General features: G+C 30.7%; 1 protein-coding gene across 1 annotated transcript; it reads right to left on the minus strand.

The window, feature by feature from the left end:
- Positions 1–196: 196 nt before the first annotated feature.
- Positions 197–1566, minus strand: LOC112290867 (disease resistance response protein 206). Its single transcript, XM_024537665.3, has one exon. It carries the CDS (start codon positions 969–971, stop codon positions 411–413), a length of 561 nt encoding a protein of 186 aa, XP_024393433.1. The 5' UTR covers positions 972–1566; the 3' UTR covers positions 197–410.
- Positions 1567–23120: the final 21554 nt, after the last annotated feature.

The raw sequence follows: 23120 nt of genomic DNA on the forward strand, positions 1-23120 counted from the left end.
ACATTCATTTTTAGCATAATTTTGTAATACATCACGCCTCAAGAAGGCCTCAATTTCTTATCACGGCACTCGCAAACGTGAAGTACGCGCCACTCCATTAACATAGCTGCACAGTAGCTGCCACGAATATCTATGAAAGAAGAATCTACGTCACAAACTCAAACAATCAGGATGGGCAATGAAAGAACGCGTCCAGTGGAGTCGAATAAGCGATGCTCGAGTGAAGAGCGTCATTTGCGTACGAAACCATGTAATGGATTTCTAAAACTTTTATCCTCAGGTTGTTAAAACGTCTCCCACCCATTAACTCGCAGAATTAAAGACCGCTCCATCTATCTACATACATCTTGATACAGATTCTAATTCATCCACTCACCCCATCTTCTGATGAAGCCAATGAATTGTGCAACCTAGTATCGGAGGAAGACTTGGAAATGTTGACCTTCCAGAACCGAGATCTCGTCGTCTCTATAGAAATTCGTGAAGGTCGCGTAGCCACGAGCGAATCTGAAGCTGCCAGTGCCGCCCGTCACGGCAACGTCGCTAAAGTCGGAGGAAGGAAAGTTGAGTGTGGTCCCCTGAAAGCTCAGAGTGCCGTCGAATGAGCTCGTGTTGAAGCTGGCGGTGAAAAGCCACGTGAAAGCCAAAGGGCCGTCGCCCACCTTGTCTACCACTCGGATGCCGTGAGCTCTGCCAAGGACGGGGGAATTCTTGTAGTGTGTCCCGGTGATGGCGTGGTTGAACGTGATGATGCGACTCTTGAAGCTTCGTGGCCTTGGTTCGGAACCTTTCATAGCCAGTTGAACAACTTCGGTGGGGTTGGGGAATGGGGTGAACAATCCGGGATTGTGTACGTAAAATTCTATGCTACTCGGGCCATCGCGCGAAGCTTCAACCGAGGGAGGCATTCGCATGGACAAGCTCAAGGCGACGAACACCCACATCACAAATCTTGTTCTCGCCATAACCATCACCAGAACCACCCTTTCTTCAACAAGGTTTTAACAGCGTCGGGAACTCTACACAATCTGGACTGTTTCTATTCCAATCTTGCAGCTCAAGTAATGACTAATTTGCACACGTCGATCAATTTGGAAGACTTATTGTCAATGGGCGACCCATCTACGTCGCCATTCAACAGCACCTTCCTCTACTTCAAGCTCAATCGCAGCAGAACAGCGGAAGCTAAAGCCAATATAGTGAGGGAAAGTGAGAAACCCGGCGACGTTTTTGAATACCGACCAACCAACAATGACTAGGGTCCACAACCTAGGAGCGTTTCAAATGTGCAAGAGAAATGCGTAAAACGGCAGCGACTGCCTGAAAAGTGTGATGCTTGGCATAGGTATCACCATGAAAGGATTGCAAGGGGGATGTTTTCAAGCCGAGAGCTCGCTCACAAGCACGTTTGTAGTCGTCCAGGATTAGAGGACGACCCTAGTGCGGACACTGGGATTGCCCCCAGTGCAAATTATAGAAACGGATGTAGACGTTTGTACTTAGCATGGTGACGGCAACTGGTGCTGGTGGAGACCGTTTACCTGCCGACTCTACCCGGTCACTGTCATCTCTCGACAAAAGTGCGCATGAAACACATTGAAAACCAAAAGTAATTGAACTCTCAGATTGTACACAAAAAAAGAAAAAAAAAAAAAAAAGAGCCCAAAATGAAACTTGCAGTATGCCTCAGGTGACATTGAGGTAAAATCTCTACAGCTCTAGTGCGAGTATGGCCGGCACGCTTCCAGAATCTTACGCAAATCGGTAACTGAGGTCGTTCAGTATGTCATGCTTGCGGTCTTGTGAGGTCAACTTAGTTCTTCTTTCATTGACTTACACAAGTTTTAAAGCCTTTTTGGCTTTACCTGGAATGGGGGGGGGGGGGGGAGATCGCCGTGGTTTAGAACCTGTGCATGCAAAGCCAATGATCTGGCGCTGGGTTGATCGAGGGGACGGTAGTGCCTCCTAACAGGTTTGCAATGTTTTCAGTACGATATCACTGTAAACTCCGGAATTTCAGTCAAATCACATCAGAGCCCAGTCAAAACTAGTGTACAGGCTTCAACCCAACCGCATCAACCAATGTAGTTGACATCTTTCGCTACCAAAACCCACAGCAGTGACTCCGGAAGAGCTTACAGATCCACCCTCCCCCACGAGTTTGTTCATCAACACTGCCGTTCTCTAGGTTGGTGACGATTCGATCAGTTGTTGATTACGCATGAATCACAATTTAATCAATGGTTTGTCAATCATTTGAGTCATGGGTTCCTGTGCAGAGAGCTCAAGTTTTAGGGCTTTGTTTTGTTTTTCTGTACCATTCTAGGGTTATTTCAGTAGCTGTCTAGTTGATGGCATAAAGTATGCTTAATCACCGAGGGTCCCATCTCCGATCAGAACTTTGTCTGATTTGAACGAAGACTGCCTGCTTTGAAGTTAATCGAAGCTTGCACAGATGGTGGATAGGGGGCCTTGGCTGCAACGGCTTTCACCCAACACCTCTTATCCACTTCGACATGTGAATAATACAATGGGACCACGCATTGAAATTTGGGGGAATTTGAGCAACCTCAGGTTGGCATCATGCATATCGAATGAATTATTGGCTGAGTACAGAACTACGGTGCTGTAAAGTGAATTCCTCAGCCACTTTCATTAACTGGAGAACATAATCAGTGCCACTATTCGAATCATTTCAGGGACGGCATATCCTATCAACTGTGCTGCTAGTCTCGTTTGATGTTCCTGAGGTTAGCTCTGGTTCTTCTAGATTTGCAGAGCGTTGAAAGCACGAGGTGAACAAATAAAATTAAAAAATTAAAAAAAATTATAACCTGACTTGTGATTAGTAGACTGGTTATTGATCAAGTTGACATTGGCGGGCATTTTCTCTATTCATATATATATATATATATATATAAATAAAACACAAACACACACACACACACACACACAAACACAAACAGTATTCAGAATCACTCGTGACGAATGGATAAATCATGAATGTGAAATGGTGGACTTTCAAACCTTTACTCCTGCTTCTCGTTAGAACAGGGCAGGATTCGATGATGAGCATGGCAACAACGGAGCAAGTACTTTTTTTCCATTGCCCAAGTCAAAAACTGATGTAAAGAGATGGTTGGAATTGCTTTGCCAATAAAAGAAATGCTCCAATTACAGCTCAAAAATTCTCCGTAAATCTATTCTAAATGCTAAAACTATTACAAGAGTCGACAAATATTGCCTAGGGATAATTCTGTTGAATATACAGGGTATTTCTCCTCATAATTGTAGCACAGGCTTAGTTATCGACAAGGATGTTGATTGAGGGAATAATCCCAAAGAACTGGCTCTTCAATACACAATCCTGGTCAATATAAACGTCGCAGCATCTTTTCCTTTTACTTGGGGCTCCTTTGCAAGGTCAACATCGTTTGGTTTTGTCCGTGGGTGTCCATGTGCCTCAGGATTATTGCTAGAAGAACCATGCAAAAAGACCACTCATTGATGAATAGTTTGGATCGGTGGGCTACTTACATGTTTCACAAACCCAATATTGCTCACTCATCGAATTCTCAGAATAAAATGTTGAGGAATACGACATGGGGTTTGTGCAGCAATGAATCGCTCACCATCCGAGTGAATCTTCGTGGCCCCACCTGCCAGCGTTACGTTGGAGAGCGCGCTACGCTTGTTTTGACTTCATGTGTGGCTGCATGGCTTTAGCGTTATTATGGGATAATCAGATTGCAGTTATGTTAATGTTGGCAGCTGCCAATGTTAGCGTTTCATTCGTAGTTTCCTTTTCCGTTCATCATCCATGCAATCACATGCGCTGCTCCCCAATCTTGTACTGTTTCCTTGTTGAATGAACTATTAGTTCCCTCCAGTCTCAAAGCAATAGCTTCCTACAGATATATATATATATATATATATTCATGTGTGTGTGCGTGCGTGTGTGTGCGCGCGCTCACGTTGTGTCTTGCTGTTATTTTATATTTTGTCTTGTGCGTGTGTGGAGCGTGCACTCCTTCGTGAGGTCGAGGACTTGAAATGCGGTCCCAAAACATTCAGAACAGTCACATGATTCATATACTGTTTCGCTTCTATAGTCGTGGTGCACCAGATCCACCATAATATTACACAAAATTTTATGGTACAAAGAATACGTACTCTTGCTTCGAGGACCACGCCAATACATGGCTTCAATTACAAGCTGTCTGTTTCAAACTTTCTGTGCCACCTGAACTATTTCTCATTGACAACATGGGGCTGGAGCTGCCAATCATGGGATGTTGTTTTCTTGGGCTTCCCATTGTGGAGAGCAGGGCATCTTCGTGGTCATATGCAGACCACAGACCATATCTCATTTCTGTTCTGCGTACAATACTCAAAGGAAGTGCAAGATCTGAGTAAAATTAGCTTTCAGTGACTCTCAGAATGTTATGCCCCTGCCAAATTCTAGCAACCAGCACGGAAGAGTTTCCAACATGCCAAATTAGAGGTGGGTATCTCAGGATTTGGTTGTGCGTCTCGGATGATTGATGGCAACAACACTTCATGGACCTGAGTGATTCACTTTGAGGCAAGGTGGGGTTGACGATTCGTGAAGATAGTAGTTCTCATTTGGCACAAAGAACAACGTGGTGAGACTGAATGTTGTGCTGAGGTAGAACTTCGAAGCGTGATAGCAATGTTGAGGAAACCTTTGTTATGCTTTGCACTGGAGGATTTCTGCAACCTGAAGAAAGCGAATTCCCTACTGTAACATCCTGAACCTGGTTTTTTTAATTACATTTGTATTGTGTTGTTCAACATGATTTTAGAAAGGAGGAATTCATAGACGTTTGCAGCATAACTCCAGAGTGGGTTGATTCTCATAGCTGGGTTCTTTCTTTGTCACCATGTTTTGATAATTACCAGGAAGACAAACTTTCTACATCACTAGATCAACATTATTTGCACTAGTTTACATATTCCATGTCTCATATAAATAATTCTTATCCATGTGTTTTCTTTGCTCTATCACTAAGTTAATGTTTTTCCAATGAAACTCAAATACTTTGCAGATTGTCATGTCAATCTTTGTTGGTCTCTCTTCATTGATTGAGACTACAATTGCAATTGGTTAGATCTTTGGTAGAGATAAAATATTGCATGAACTAAGATGCACAAGAATTGAGGCTTGCTGTTGGGATGTAGAAACCATGTCAATATAAGTTGCTGTGATGGCTACTAGAAAAATCTTAAGTCAGTGAGTTTGGAAGTCTTTTGGGAAGTCACAAGATTTTGATAAATACCTAGCATATGAAATCTAATAACTTGATACAAGAGACATCCACCAAAGAAGCTACTTCATCCCACTAATAAGTCCCACACAACTTTCATTTGAATTGGATAACCAAGACTTATACCAACAACTATTGGAGACACATAATATAGAGAATTTTTTACCAACTTCATAATACATGCACTTCATCGATAAGCATCAAAGTTCTACATTCTCCTCAAATCAAGTGGTTATGGCATAAGATTCTTTTCTTGATTCTACTTGCTTCATCTTTGCTTGTCATACAAATTGCTTTGAAAAGTCTATGCCTTTTTTATATCAATATCCTAATCAAAGCTCAAATATTTTATTAATTCGATAGGAGGAACCAACCTTTTGATAGAAGCACAATTCTTCACTCAGTAACACATTATACTATCACTTACATAAGATCAACAAAACCTCTTATCCTTTCAATAAATACCTAGGGACGGTTCTTTAATTGAGGAAGTGGATTCCACTAAGTAATTTCTATATCTAGCGCAAAAACTTTTGTATCATACCAAACACTCTTGACCTACTACTCTTTAATAACTAAGATGTGAGGCATGAGAAGCATAATATCTTTGGATTATAAGACATTATTCTATCTTTCAAAGACAAGCAAGTATATTTTTATATAACAACTTTGCAATGCACTAAGGAAGGCTTCTTAGAGTTGTGCTTAACACTAGTTAAAAATAAATATATTAATCCATAGTTATTATGTTCTTACAAAAATATTAAAATACATATCCAATCAAATCCATACTAGAGACCTTTTGTTAAAGTAGATCCCTTATTTTTTTTATATTATTCATTCTTCTTAAACTTAAAAAACTTATAGTATCAAAGTTATTCACAAATATGACACATCTATATACATCATTTTATTTGATTAGTAAGGAATTTGTAACAAACATAATATCTATGGTATTAAAAATTATCTAGTTACGAATCTAAATGACCTTGACATTTCCAATACAAGAAACAAAACTAAGTATCATCTTTAAGAATCTACTTTCAATACTCTAAGAATAGTTAGTTTCTATGTCTTTATAACAATTAATACACTTCTTACTCAAAGACTATATATTACATATACTTTGACATATTATAATGATAGTTGATAATCTAGTACCTTCAAAAACTACTCTAATTGTCACCTACATGTCATGAGTTACACAAGCTATAGCTACTAATATGGAGTATGCTTCCAACGTTTGTGCCAACCTTAATAAACTACCTATACTTTCCTTTGAGAAATTCTCCTTGCAATATGACTATCTTAAATTCATTTATAACTTTATCATTCTTGTCAATGTATATCATGACATAGATACATATTATGTCTTACAATATTGTACCTTTTCTATTAGGAGATGTATGTCATCTATTTAATTTATGACTTAATCAAACCGCTCCACGGACTTGGATACAAATACAACAATTGGATAAAATCTTGTTCATACTTGTATATCAAGAAAATCTAGCTTCTAACTATCTGTCATGGACATACTCATGTAAGCTAGTAATTACATATATAAATAAGTAGAAGTAAATAAAAGTAGGTAAAAGTAAGTTAATTCTATAGTATTTAATATGGAAGCTTCCTAAAAGCTTCATAGACGTTGCTTTGACTTCATAGGTGTCTTTAATTGACTTTTTGGATTAGAAACATGGTCAACAAGTTGGCCATGTGCCACATATGTTGTTAGCTTGAAGATCAAGGTAACTATGTGGCCCACATGTAGAAAAACTTGCCTTGTAGGTCAAGGCATGTGTCCTACAAAGTCAACACATATTAGAGGTCCTATAGAATGTCGCCATGTAGCCCCTAGTTAGATAGTATATATAGAGACAAGAGTGAAGCCTTCTTAACTCTTGTCAACTTCTTTCTTGCTTCCAGTCTAGTTTCAAGGGTCTCTAGTTTTCTTGTCTTTTGGCAATAGCTATTCGAGTTTCTCTTTCAATATACATACTTGTTTATTTATATTTTGTTATCTTTCTTTGAGTGAAGGCTCACTTATCTCAATTACTTTTTCATCGAGTTCTTGTCCTTGACACTATCATAACAATACTAAGTATCATCATAGAAATAATTTAGATCTATATTTCTCATTATTTATCCATCATACTAAATTTGCCATGAACAATGAAGAAAAATTTATGTGTCAAGTAGCATGACAACACTTCATTTGATTCCTTTTGCCCAACTTGATATACAAAGCCACGATCAACATGTTTTCATCTAATGAAGCCATGTTATTACATCTAAATGTTTATCTTCAAAACTTAGATTCATCATCCTTCTAATAAATAAAAATCAAATAAGTAGTTATTATTTTAGCCGCCACAACTAACATAACGTACTTGATTTTTCTTGCTTTAATGATCAATACATACATGATTAAAAGAGCATTGAATAAACTCTCACCTTAAAAAGCTTCATAGAATAATTAGTCCTATTACATAATAACATCTACTAGAATAAGCTCAAAAATTCCAAAGATACTTTTGGTACAAGAAGATTTAAGCACAAAATATAGTTATGCAACATTTACAATACCTTAGAATATAATACGATAAGTTGTTCATTATGACCCTTTGTCATGGTGTCATATGACATGATTTGCAACTTGTAAATACACAAGGTATCTAGTTATAGAAAGTTTATTTTTAACTTATTAGTTAAGCTCCAATAAGTGATTTATTCTATCTTAAACTTATATATAAAATATTGGCTTCCAAAATCTCTTCACTTTATATAAAATTTTCAAATTGTAAAATTATCCCTCAAAACATATTTTTCCTACAAAGGATTTTTTCTTCTTGCATTTTAGAAATTCATATCTCTTGATCCAACTATTCAGTTTCTCTCAAATTTTTAAATAATGTAGCTATTATCCTTAAGCTTTACTACAAAAACAATGAATTGTAATTTTGCTACCGATCTTTTGTCATCTTAGAAATCCTAGGAGGTGCCTTAAATCTTAACTTATAAGTACCCAAGTACTATTTTCTTTATATCTCAAAAATCCAAAATTCAAATGCCATAATTTATTCAAAATTTTTATTAACATGATTATATATTTTTTTAGAAATTTTGAGCCAAAATCTTGTCAAATTGCTCAAGATATAGCTCAAAACACAACCACTAGTGAATTAGGTCACTTACTACTTTTAGATTTGAAGTCCTAACCTTAATTTCTAATATCTCCTTTATCCCAAGTTGGAATTCATTAGATAGTATACAAAAAGTGTAGCCAAAAAAGTGTCCTCTCCAATTTCAATCGCCAATCCTTTATTTCTTTCCGTATACATGCGTTATATTCAAAAGAATGACAATAGATACAAAATCATCACCTTAACTTTGAGAGTCCATATCTCTTTCATATAAATTCCAAATCACACAAAATTTATATCAAAACCATAGCCAAAATCCTAAACTTGCTGATTTTAGCCTTCAAAGCTCAAATAAATTTAAAAGAGTAATCCTAAACCTTAATAAGACCTCAAGCAACCTCCTTGAAATCCATTGGACATGATTTTTGGCCAATAGGAATAGAGATTTTTATCATCCATCTCCATTCATCCATATGGATGTCTTAACTTTTTTTTTTCTACCAAAATCTTTTTTTAATCCTTTTTCTAATAAGATTTATATAATATATGTTCAAAACATCAAATAAGGAAACAAAATAAGACTTCAAGGATCACCAATGTCTAACAAAGGTGACTTTAAATATGTAAAAGTTATTATCAACTAAAATTAATCTTAAAAGCTAATATTAAATAAAAATAAAGTTATGTAAATTCTAATAGTATTTCTTTTAAAAAACTTCGTTTTAAAATAATAATCTAATTATATTTTACAACCAATTAAAATCTACCAACATGGCTCTTACTATGTTGTTTAGTAAATTGTATATCAAATATATAAACACAATGATTTCACATGGTAGCCAAACCACAATATGACAACAAATATATATACATACTCTAATAAATACCTATATGATTACATAGAAATATGTAAAAGAAGATAAAAGTAGATTAATTTGATAATGCCTTCTTAAAAAGCTACATAGATGTTGTTTTAACTTTACATATATTTGTAGTCAATTAATAGGTTAGAAACGTAGTCAATAAATTAACCACGTATTGATAGCTTGTGAAACAAATTGACTATGTGGCATACATATAAAAAACTTTTCTTGTAAATTAAGATATGTGTCTTGCAAAGTCAATATGTTTTAGAAGTTTTACAGGACATTCCCACATAGCTCCTAGTTAAGAGTATATATGAAGGCAAGAGTGAAGCCTTCTTCACTCTTGTCAATGCTTTTTTAATCTTTAGTCTTATTTTAAGTTTTTTTAGTCTTTTTGTTTTTAGCAATAGCGATTCTATTTCAATATTATATCATCTTTGAGTGACTTTCTAGTTTTGTTTAATGATATAAGAGTATATTGAAGATTTCTTTCTTTGAGATTCATGTCCTTGATAATTTGACAAGAGTGCTAACTTATTATTTTTGTCTTGTTTTAGAAGTGAACATATTATCCTACTTCTACTATTGTATTTTGAAGATTTCAGAGTACCTACCTTTCAGCAAAGAATTTTGTTTTCTAATACTAATATTTTCCTAAAAAAGAGTGGATTATCTATCTTTGTAAAAAATTTTATTTTATATTAAAGGTTGCAAATTATCTTCCTTTAATTTAATTTTTGAATTACTTTGAATTGTCTATGGAAGAAAAAATTGTGGATGCTACTTTCTTTAGAAGTGAATATAGATTTGCAACTATTACAAATCATCATGAGTTTGTCAATATTCTAAGAGTAGAAATTTCATGTATTTTCAATGTGAATCATAGAAGTATTATTTTTACATCTATGGAAGAAGTTCAGAGTCTACAATAAGAAGTTGTAAAGTTGAAAGAAGCAAGTAGATTGACTTCACAACCATATTCAAGAAATTTTGCTTCCACAAGTATGACGGGAACAAGGATTAGTATGCTTGAGAAGTTTAATAGAACAAGATCAAAATATTGAAGATTTCTACAACAAGTCAAGGTCTATCTAAAATTACATTCTTTCCAATACTTAAATCAATTTATTCAAGTTAGATTTATAGACGTACTTCTATCAAAAAGTGCTTTCTTTTTATTTTCATCTTTAATGGAAAATAATTCACAACTTCTTTATAATTTGAATTCAATTCTTCAACTATTTATAGTTAGATTTGGAGAAAGTAATTAAGAAAGAATAGTAGAAATCAAGTACTTATTTTTATGATAATGATCATAGTCAGCCACCATATATGTTGTTGAATTTCAAATCCTTGCTTGCTACATAAATTAGAATGATAAAGCACTTATCAATAAATTTTAATATGGATTGAAGGATAATATCAAAGATTTTTTATAGATAATGTTAAAGGCAAAATCTTTAAAATAATTTATTACTCAAACCATTGCATGTAACAATTGATTATTTAAAAGATATCAAGGACAAAGACTTAGCTAGAAAAGAAAAAATTAAATAATGATAGCAAATCCTAAGTTTTTAGAAATTTATTCATCAAGGCTAAAACCAATACAAATTGATATAATATGTTTTAAATCTCTCATGAAACAAGAAAAGATTTGACAATGTCAAGAAGGCTTATGCTTATATTATAGAGAAGTTAAACACGATGCTCAATATTATCCAAAGAAACAACAAAATAACAAACTGAGAAGCATGGTTGCCAAAGAAGACAATGTATCAAAAAATAAGTTTCTTCAGCTACAATAGAGACCGTACAGTTGAAATCTTACATAATTCTTAATAAAGGTTCTATTTTTTACTCAGATTCCTCACCTTGTTTTATAATAGAAGTTTATTTAGGACCAAAAAATCACAAAGTCCAAGCTTTATTAGATTCAAGAACTTCAACTTATTTTATAAACAAAGATTTTATCAAAAAATAAGAAATATTTTTTATTAAAAAAATTAAACCTATACATATAGAAGTTAGAGATGGTTGTTTGCTATCTTCTAAAAATGTTACACCTAAGACTATTTTTTTATATGTAACAATTAAATATCATAATAGCATAGTAATATTTAATATACTAAGATCTTTGTCCAATCTGATTATTTTAGACTTATCTTAGTTAAAAAAATATAATCCTTATATAGATTGGATTTTTCATAACCTTAATTTTTCTAATAGTTTAATCCAAAATTCCATTAGTTAAGTAAAAATACACAAGTCTAATACATCCAAATTCTTATTGATAGGTGCAAGTGCTTTCATGCGCGCTGTAAAAAAAAAGGTTATCTTTTGCTATTTATGCCATGCCTATTTCTAATGATAAAAAGACTACAATTAATATTCCTAATTAATATTAAGATTTCTAGGACGTTTTTGAAAAGAATAAGATAAGTATTCTTCTAAAGTATCGTTCTTATAATGGTTCTATTGATCTTTATGAAGAACTCAATCATCATTTAGATCAATCTATAGCTTATCACAAAATAAATTAATTGCATTGAAGGAGTATATAGATGAAAACTTGGCTAAGAATTTTATGTGCTATTTTAAATCTCTAGTTAGGGCTCCTATCTTATTTATGAAGAAAAAAGATGGACCTCTGTAGATATATGTGGTTTGTCGAGGACTCAACAAGATCACCATCAAGAATAGGTATCTTCTATCTTTGATTTCAAGACTTTTTGATCAACCTAATTAAGCAAAAATTTATAGAAAAATAGATCTATAAGGAGCATATAATCTGATATATATTAAAGAAGGAGATCAATGAAAAATTGCATTTTGAACCAAGTATGGGAATTTTGAATATAATGTCATATCTTTTGGACTGAATAAATGCATCAACTACTTTTCAACATTAAATGAATGATGTCTTTCATGAATTTTTTGATAATTTTATTATCTATTATTTGGACAACATCTTAATCTTCTTTAAGAACAAAGAAGAACATAAAATTTATCTTTGTCATGTATTACAAAAACTTAGAGATGCAAGATTATATTTCAAGTTAAAGTAATATGTATTCAACACTACTTAAATTGACTTCTTTAGATACATCATTTCCAAAGAAGGACTAATGATAGATCCAAAGAAAGTCGAGACTATCATGGATTGAAAGATTCCAAAAATAATAAGAAATGTGCAATGATTTTTGGACTTTGCCAATTACTATTGGACCTTCATTAAGAATTTTTTTCAAGTTATAGCTCCACTTACACATTTGATTTGTAAAGACAAACTTAAGTAGAATAAAGAAGGTGAAGTACTATTTGATACTTTAAAAAAAAATTTACTTATGCACCAATCTTATATTGTGTTGACTTTTTGAAGGCATTTTTCATAAAAATAGATGCATCAAACTTTACTATATGTGTAATATTATCACAAATAGGAGCAGATGTCAAACTCCATGTAGTAGCTTTCTATTCCAAAAAAGTTTTAGTAGCTAAGATTAATTATGAGATCTACAACAAATAGTTCCTTGCAATCATAGATTCATTTCAAAAATGGCATCATTATTTAGAAGGGGCCTTAAGTCCAATCATCATATATGCAAATGACAAGAATCTTAAGTATATCATATTGATATATGTTTTGAATTGTTGTTAAACTTATTAGAGCATGTCTTTATCAAGATTTGATTTCAAGATCATTTATTGACTCAAAAAACAACAAGGTTTGTCAAACACCTTTTTTAAACATTTTTATCTAGTATCAAAAGAAGAAAATGCATCTTTTGATCAACAAAGAACAATTTTCTTGAAGCTAGAGTATTTTCACCTTTAAGAAATAAAATTGATATAAACTATTGATTCAACTTTTGTAAAGCAAATTCAATCAAGTATATCCTCTAATCCTCTAGTCCATGATATTAAAAATAATTCTTTTAAGTCTCATGATACTTCTAAGTTTGAATTTAAAAATAATATATTCTATTTTAAGAGACAATTATATATTTCAAAAGATGGGGTACAATTATATGTTCTTCAAACTTGTCATGACTTTCCACCGGCTAGACATTTTGGATATAACAAGACTTTAGAACTAATATCGAGAGATTTTTGATGGCCTCAAATGTGAAAGGCAGTCAAAGACTTGTATAATCATGTGATATTTTTTCAAGATTCAAAATTCCTTACCATAGACCTTATGGACTTCTTCAGCCATTATCAATTCTAGAACAATTATAGTCTTTTGTTTCTATGGATTTTATTACAGATCTTTCAATCTCAGATTCATATGATTTTATATTTGTGATAGTAGATTATTTTACAAAGATGGCATATTTTGTATCATATACAAAATCTATCACAAGTGAGGAAATGACTAAGTTTTTTTTTAATAATATCTATCACTATCACAGTTTACCTAAAGATATTATATTGGATAAGAGGACTCAATTTATATCAAGATTTTGGAGAACTCTTTTCAAGATTTTAAAAGTGGATGTAAAGGTCTCTTTGGTTTTTTATCCTCAAATTAATGGGCAAATAGAAGAGATGAATCAAGTTTTGGAGTAGTACTTAAGATGTACCATCAACTATTATCAAGATGATTAAACAATTTTTTTTATCATTTGGAGAGTTTGCATAAAATAATTCAGTACATTCTTCTACTCAATAAACACCTTTCTTTGTCAATTATAGTTATCATCCACAACTTGATACTTTTGACTTATCAAAAATTGATAATCATGTAACAAAAGATTTGGTAATTTTTTTGTTAAAGCTACCTACAATAATGAAGATACAATTAAAGAGAGCCGAAAAATGACAAAAGATTAATGCAGATACTTATTACAAGGAACAATCACAATTTAATGTGGATATCAAGATATGATTGCTTTCTCACAATATCAAGACTACTCCTTCTTAAGTCAAGTTGGACTATCATGGACTTGGACCTTTTCTTATTAGTAAACGAATCAATTATGTTACTTATTGATTATATCTATCAGAGTCTATGAAGATCCACTCTGTATTTTACATGTCTCTTTTTGAGCCATATAAGATAGTAAATATCTCAAGAAGAAGATAAATGCCACTTCATCTTATAGAAGTGGATAATAATCAAGAGTTCAAGGTGGAAGAAGTATTAGATTAAAGGCGGCACCAAAATAGGTTGGAATATCTTGTTCATTGGTGTAGATATGATATTGGCAAATATACATGGAAGCCAACAAAAAATCTTGCAAATGTAGCAGAGAGAGTTGAAGCTTTTCATCAACAACATCCATCAAAACCAAGATGAAGAATAGCAAATCTTCACTGTAAAAGAAAGAAGATCCAAAAAAAACAACATTCTACCTTCTATCCTTTTTTTGTAGCTTCTATGTATTTGTGACACTAAAGAGATGGAGAACCAATAATCAGCAGATTCAATTCAAGAGCTTTTACTTGCTGACTTATTGAATGAGACATTGTAATTGTCACAATCTTCAAGATGACATAATTGAGATAAAGATCTTCAAGGACGACATATCCTTCCTCAAAAAGATGACAAGATATAATGTCTTTGGTATCACAACCTTGGAAGAAACTTCTAATGTATGGTAATTTTATTAGAGATAGAACCAACTTTGGATGGTATTTCAAATGTTTTATTTGAAGGAAGTTATAAATATTTAAACAACAATCAAATAATAGGGTGGTTTTTTGCCTTGGTATGGAATACTATTGATGGCTGAGAGGACCTATTAACCATCTTCAAAAAAAATAAAGATCAGACTATGTAGTAAATACATGATAATCGCTGTCATATAATAATACAACTATATGGTGAAAAATAAAAACATGGATGTTATTATAGAAGAATCTGATAGAAAGATATAGTAGAAAAACAAAGATAAGTGATAAGAAGGTAATAAAAATTTTAGTCTCAATATTGCTTTTTAGAGAAGAGGCTTCTATTTATTTTATAGGAACATAAATACTTAAAATTAAAGTAAATGAAATAAGTAATTAATATGGACATATTTAGAAGAAAAAATTACTTCAATATATGTAAGCAAAAATTACTTCAAAGTTTCAAATATTGATACTTAGAGAAGACTAACTATCAACTTCGATTAAAATCAGACTTTGAGGCACAAAATCACATACCTATGGCAATTTTGAGGTTCTTTGGTGGATCAAAAAGTGGGATTTGAGATGACACTAGCAAAGAGAATTTTAAGCATTAGTTTTATGCCAATCAAGTTAATATTCAGTTTTTGGAAGATTTTCAAAATTAATAATATTCTTGGTTGGATTAGATTTAAAAAAATAAAGGTATGTTTACAAAATTGATGGTTTCTTGAGTTTTGTAGTATATATATGGATAAATTTTGGATAGATGTTAATGTGTGTGAAGATTTTGAGATCAATCAAATAGTTTGATTAAAGTGTACAAAGGTTTTTATGGGTTGAGGTCTCAAAAATTGAAATTTGAGGATTAGTGAGTATTTTTAAGATCTTTAATAGTCTGTTGATTGGATTGAAGTTTTTTTTTTTTTTTTTTTTTTTTTGTATAAAGACTAAACTTGATTTTTCACAATTCAAGTATATTTTGGAGGTAATTCAATGATTTAAGAAGGAGATATTAGCATTGAAAGTTCAACATTTGGATTGAAGTAAGAGGTCGGCCAATATACGAGCAAAATTTAGGATTGATCTTCTATTTGGTAATTTTGATCTTCTTCAAATTTTGTGTGCTTATTTCTATCCTAGTTTTTGAAAGGTGTGTAAAATCCTAAGCAAAATCAATGATATAATTGATAGATATTAAGGTTTTAAACTGCCCCAAGATTATGTTAATTTGATTAGGATTTATTTTAGGATTTAAGAATTGATTAAGATTTACGGTTTGTTTATGATTTAGTTAAAATTTGACTTAGATTTTAAATAAGGACTAGTAGAATTTTAACTAAGATTAAAGTAAGATTTATTTAAAAAAAATTTAAAGATGTATTTTGGATTTTATTTTAATACTTCTTTTAAATTTATTTAGGATTTCTTCATGCTTCTTTTGTAATTCCTTTGAAGTTTGTTTGGATTGGTTAAATTTTTTATAGAATTTTTAAGGTTTAATTGGAGTTATTTAAGATTCTATTAAAATTAGAATCTTGTTGTCTCAATACTCTTTCTAACTTCTACAGCTAGGTGCTTTGTGTATTTTCAAACAAAGCTTCATATAACATGTAATGTCACAAATATATATATATATGCTCTAGTAAATACCTATATGATTACATAGAAATAGGTAAAAATAAATAAAAGTAGATTAATTTCATAATATCTTCTTGAGAAGCTTCTTAGAAGTTGTACAAATATTGTTTTGATTTTACATGTATTTGTAGTTGATTGGTAGGTTAGAAACTTGGTCAATAAGTTAACTACGTATTGAAAGCTTATAAAATAAGCTAATTATATGGCATATATTTAAAAAACTTTTCTTACAAGTTAAAATATTTATTTGGCAAAGTCAACATGTTTTGGAGGTCCTATAGGACATCACCACATAGTTCCTAATTGAGAGTATATATAGAGGCAAGAGTGAAGCCTTCTTCACTCTTGCTAATGTCTTTTTAATCTTTAATCTTATTTCAAGACTTTTTTATTTTTTTATTTTTGGCAATAGCTATTTTAGTTGAATATTATATCATCTTTGAGTAACTTTTTAGTTTTCTTTAGTGATACAAGAATGTATTGAGGATTTTTTTCTTTGAAATTCATATACTTGATACCTTTAATGTTCAAAAAACTTGAAAATATAAAAAAGAAGTTGGAGGTCCAAACAACATCAAGGCTCCATTTAAATAAAATAGTTTATTTCAAAATAATAAAGATGTGAAGACTTCTGTAAGATCATCCATCATAATATCAATTGTCTTCTTTCAATTCAATTATGTCTCTCTTTTTAATAAGCTTGCTTCTATTCAATCTTAAATTACACCAAGATAAATTCAAGGCATCAATAAATCATTAATTATTAATATAAGATGCAATATAAGATGAGTTTTTTTAGCCATTATAAAATCCTTCAACTTATACATCAAATTTATTGACATTTATGTCACAATTACCAATGGTGCTACCTATTGCTTCTTTAATAAAGTTTTAGTTATTATCTATATGACAAGAATCAATGCCTTTGTAGATGCTATTACAAGCTTTAAGGATACAATGTTGCTTGGTTTCAATTAGATGATTCAAACATCATGCCTATTGGATGTTGTCCATTGATTCATAATACTTAATCTATCCAATGCAATACCACAAATAAATTTATTATTTAGTATAACCATAGCCTTAGAAATTGCCACCACAACCATCTCATTTTTTGGTCTTTTAGCCAACCACAAGCATTACAATTGATTGGCTTTTAATTTTTGCTTATTTGATAGTTTGATTGTTTTTTTGTTAGAATGCTCTTAAGTCACAATCAAAAAGCTTAGTTTTTAATACCAATGCTATAAAAATCCACCATTGTCTACATAATTGTTGTATTTATAATGCCCCTATTTTTTCAATACATATATTGTACTAACAATATTTTTACATGTCCTTCTCATCACTACTTAAAGATTCAACTATGACAATTGTTGTTTAAAAAAGTATTGTGATATAGTAGTTCACATGATATATGATCATTACTATTAAGGTAAGAATATTATATTTGTAGATAAACCCTCTACTACTCCAATTTATATACAAGCATACTAAGTCTTGGCTCAATTCATTTCCATTTCTACTAAGGTAGTTATTTAATTCTCCTTCACCAGTGGTACCAACATTGATATCAATAATATATCCTATCTCAAAATTATCATGTTATTAGCTGATACACAATACAATCTTATATATATTTCATTAGCCAACTAACAATAATTTCTTACAACCATGCTAGATATTTAAATCAATACCAACTAAATAACCAAGAAACAATATTATATTATTTAGCTAATTTATAAAAACCTTGATAAATATAGTACTTATCTAATTAACTATGGTAGAATCAATCTGTTCAATTATAACATCATTATGACCACACCATCCATTCAATAAGTTGATTAGTGCCAAAGCACCAAATAATATGAAGTAATCAAAGACGATGTACAAAAACTTTTTGATGTTGGCATTGCTAGTATCTTCCTTTTATCATGGACATTATTAATTGTTGTGATAATAAAATAAAGATAAGAATATGCACTTCTATATCAACTATCAATGCCTAAATGTTATCACAAAGAACAATACATATCTACTCTCATATATTGATGATACTTTGAATCAACTTCAAGGAGCCACCATATTTTTGTTACTTAACTTAGTCAACGGACTTTGGCAAGTACCTCAATCTAATGTTGTCAAAGAAAAAATAGTCCTTCTTTACCAATATAACTTATTTTAATTTAACACAATATCAATATAGCTATGTAATTCAACTTATGTCTTCTAGTCCTTCATGGATATGATATTGAGAAAGCTTTGATAGAAATGTGTCTTGGCATATATTCATAATATCAATATATATCCTAAAGACATTGATTTCTATTTTATTAGCATCTAATATATGTTTGCTTGCATACAAGATATTGAGTTCAAGCTTAAGATAAAAAAATTTGTATTGGACTACTAAAGCTCACCAACCTTAGATACATTATTTTTATTGTAAGTTTACAATCACACCTCAATAAAATCTATGTAGATTTTTAATTCTTGATTCTTATTAATTTCAAGTATATTCAATCTTTTATTAGATTACTCAATCACTATCCATGGTTTGTATGTGACTTTGCTATTACTACCACATTCTTCTATAAATTGATAAAAAAATAGACTTTATTTAAGAATCAATCATATAATTCGTTTATAAGAAGTTTTAGCTCAATTTATATACAACTTCCCATTTTATATTCCTCCACTTTCACATGCCATTTATTCTTGAAACCAATGCTGGTTATGATGCTTTAGATGCCATTTTATGCCAAAAAATTGATAATGATAAATATATGGTAGCTAATGCTTTGATACAACTCTCTAAAGCTGAAAAAACTATAAGATCACTAACAAAGAAGGTCTTGTTGTCTTTGTAGTTAAACATTTCTAACTTTATCTTTATAGATTATAATTTATAATAAAAATTAATTGTATACTTCTTTGCATCTTAATGAAGTTGCAAAATTTAATAGAATAATTTGTACAATAGGCACTATTCTTCCTATTTTATGATTTCATAATTTTCCACAAATCAAGAAACCTACATGATATCATCTAGAAGCAAGTCAATGCATAAACTTGGGCCAAATTTATTACAACAAAACCATACTCTATCTTTTGCAATTTCAACTCAATACATCAGCTTTATTACTTCTTCAATACTAAAGAACTTCATGGATCTTAGTTCCTTACTACTTTAACTTAATATATTATATGCCTCTAAGAAAAAAGATTGGAAGGATTTATGCATGTTGTCGTGATGTAACATGACTAATGAATGAAAGAGAAAGAAAAATATTATATTATAAAAATTCTTATTTTAAAATATTATAGAAAATATCTTAGAAAATAGGTAATAGTCAAAAGATCATAAAACTAAAGAGTATTATTACTGCCTTTTTATGAAATAAGCTTCTATTTATTTTGTAGGGCCATAAATAAGGTGAAACAAAGTAGATTGGAAAATAAAATGATATAAACATGTGTAGGAGGGAATTAAGAGTAGATTTTAGCAAAAATTACCTCAAGAAGCCAAGATTTGATACCCGGAGAGAGCTAATTGCCAACTTGGGTCAAAATCAGACCTAGAGATACAAAACCATGCACCTATAGTGACTCTAGGATTTTTTTGCAGATCAAAGAATAGAACTTGATAGCAAACTTAAAAAGGTTTTTTTAAGCATTTATTTTGATTGATTTGAGTATGTAATAACTATGTAAGAGCTTTGCAAAGTCACAAATATTTTGAGTGACTTTAAAATTTATAAAATAAAAAAGATATTATGTTTTATAAAATTTTGTGAATTTAATGATAGATCTATAGTTCAAATTTTTAGGACTTGTGATAATAATTTTTTGGAGTATATGCTATAAGTTTGAGCTTGATCAAATAGTTGAATTAAAGGTTATTGAATTTTAAGTAGATTAAGATCTCTAAAATTAGACTTTGATAGGCAGTTAGAATTTCTAAGATCTTTAGCAATCTATTAGTTGAATTTAAGTAAAACTTATGTATAAAGATAATAGACTTAATTTTCTATATATTTGTGAATTTTGAAAAAAAATAGATAGTATAAAAAGGAGATATTGGTACTAGAAGACTAACATCAAGGTTGAAAAAGGAGGCTGGTTGACACTTGACAAGATTTTGATATTTTTCTTGTATTTAATAAGTTCGATTTTCTTCAATTTTTTGTGCTTTTTTCCAACTTAGTTATTAAAAAGTGTATGAAATTTTAAGCAAGATCAATGGTTTAATTGATAGATATTGAGGTTCTAAGCTGTGCTAAGATTAAGTTGAATTGGTTAGATTGTAGTTAAGATTTGGTTTAGGATTTGGTTAGGATTTAAGCTTAAATTAGGATTTAGAATTTGATTTAGGATTTGCTTAAGATTCAAAGTTTAGGATTTATTTAAAGTTTAGGATATAAGATTTAGAATTACTTAGGATTTAAAATTTGCTTAGGATTTGAAATTTTGCCTAAGATTTGGTTGAAGTCCATTAGGGTCCTAATTAAGATTAAATTAAGACTTGATTGAAATTTATTTAAGATATATTTTTTATTATTCTAATATTTCTTTCAAATTTCTTAAAGATTCTTTTAAGATTTATTATGAATTTTTTTTAACTCCTTTAATATTTCTTATTGTTTCTTTTGTAATTTCTTTAAGGTTTCTTTTGAATTTGATTAAAAATTTCTTACTATTATTAAAATTTAATTATAATTTATTTAATATTTTATTAGAGTTAGATTTTTTTTATATTTTCCATTCTACTTTCTACAGTTAGGTGTCTGATGCATTCTCGAGTAAGACTTCATGTAATATAACATCTTAATTCAAGTAATTAATTATATTATGTGTTTATCATATATTTATTGTTGTTTTTGATTTGAGTTCAAAGTTCATTAAAATTATATATTTGTAAATTATTAAATACTAAAATTAATAATAAAGGCTATATTATATGGAGTTAGCTTATATTCTTAGGATGTTTTAAAAATATGACTAAATCATAATGAGCTCTACTTTTGTGACATACCATTTAAATGCTTAAGGATAGAAATTACAAAAATAGAGACTTTTAATTCAATCCTCAAAAAGACAAGTTGTTTGATATACAAAGTGAATATTTGTTATAGAAGCTATATTGTTTAAAATACTTGAAAATACTTGCCAAATTGGTTTAATTGCCATTAATTTAAACAAAATTTTGGCCATAAGAATGAAATACCATATTCTTTAATACTTTATACAAGATGGCATCTTATCATGGACATCTATATTTATCTTAATAGTTATTTATATGATTAGATAGAAGTAGGTAAATATAGATTAATTTCATGAATTCTTCTAAAAAAGCTTCTTGGAAGCTTTATAGATGCAATTTTGACTTTAAATGTGTTTTTAGGTTAGAAACTTGGCCAACAAGTAAACCACGTATTGGTAGCTTGAAGAACATGTTAACTCCATATAATAGCTTGTAGAACAAGTTAACTCTGTATAGTAGCTTGTAGAAGAAGTTAACTCTATATAGTAGCTTGTTGAATAAGTTAACTCTATATAGTAACTTGTGGAATAAGTTAATTCTATATAATAGCTTGTCGAAGAAACTAATTACGTGTCACATACATAAATAACCTATCTTGCAAGTTAAGACATATGGCTAGTAAAGTCATCACATATTGGAGGTCCTATAGGATATTGCCATATAGATCTTAGTTAGAGAGTATATATAGAGGCAAGAATGAAGCCTTCTTCACTCTTGTCAACGCCTTTTTAGTCCTTAGTCTTATTTCAAGACTTTTTAGTTTTCTTGTTTTTGGCAATAGCTATTCTATTTTAATATTACATATCTTTTTGAGTGACTTTGTAGTTCTCTTTAGTAATACAAGAGTATAGTAAAGATTTTCTTTCTTCGAGATTCATGTCCTTGACAATTTGACAAAAGTACTAACATATTATTTCTATCTTATTTTAGAAGTAAGTGGATTATTCTACTTCCATTATTATGTTTTGAAGATTGTAGACTATCCACCTTTAAACAAAAAATCTTCTTTTTTAATATTAATCTTTTTCTTAAAGAAAGTGAATTATCCTTCTTTGTAGAAATTTTTATTAGAGATTGTGGATTACCTTCCTCTAATTTAACTTTTTGGATTTGTTTGAGTTATCTATGGAAGGAAAGATTATGGATCTTACTCTTAGCAAAAATAAGAATAGAGTTGCAACTATTGTGGATCTTCACGAAATTGACAACATTCTTAGGGCGGAAATTTTACATATTACCAAAGTCAACTATGGGAGTATTACTCCTATACTTATAGAAGAAGTCCAGAATCTAAGTCAAAAAGTTGTGCACTTGAAGGAAATAAGTCAATCAACCTCAAAGCCAAATTCAAGAGGTCTTACTTCTATAAGCTCAAGAGAGACAAGAATTAATATGCCTCAAAAGTTTGATGGAACAAGATCAAAATTTTGAAGGTTATTACAAAAAATTAAGTTCTACTTAAGATTACACACTTTCCAATATGCAGATGGATTTACTCAAGTTGGCTTTATAGATACAC

Source organism: Physcomitrium patens, chromosome 13, assembly GCF_059467195.1.
Source record: "Physcomitrium patens ecotype Gransden chromosome 13, ASM5946719v1, whole genome shotgun sequence".
NCBI classification, from domain to species: Eukaryota; Viridiplantae; Streptophyta; class Bryopsida; order Funariales; family Funariaceae; genus Physcomitrium; species Physcomitrium patens.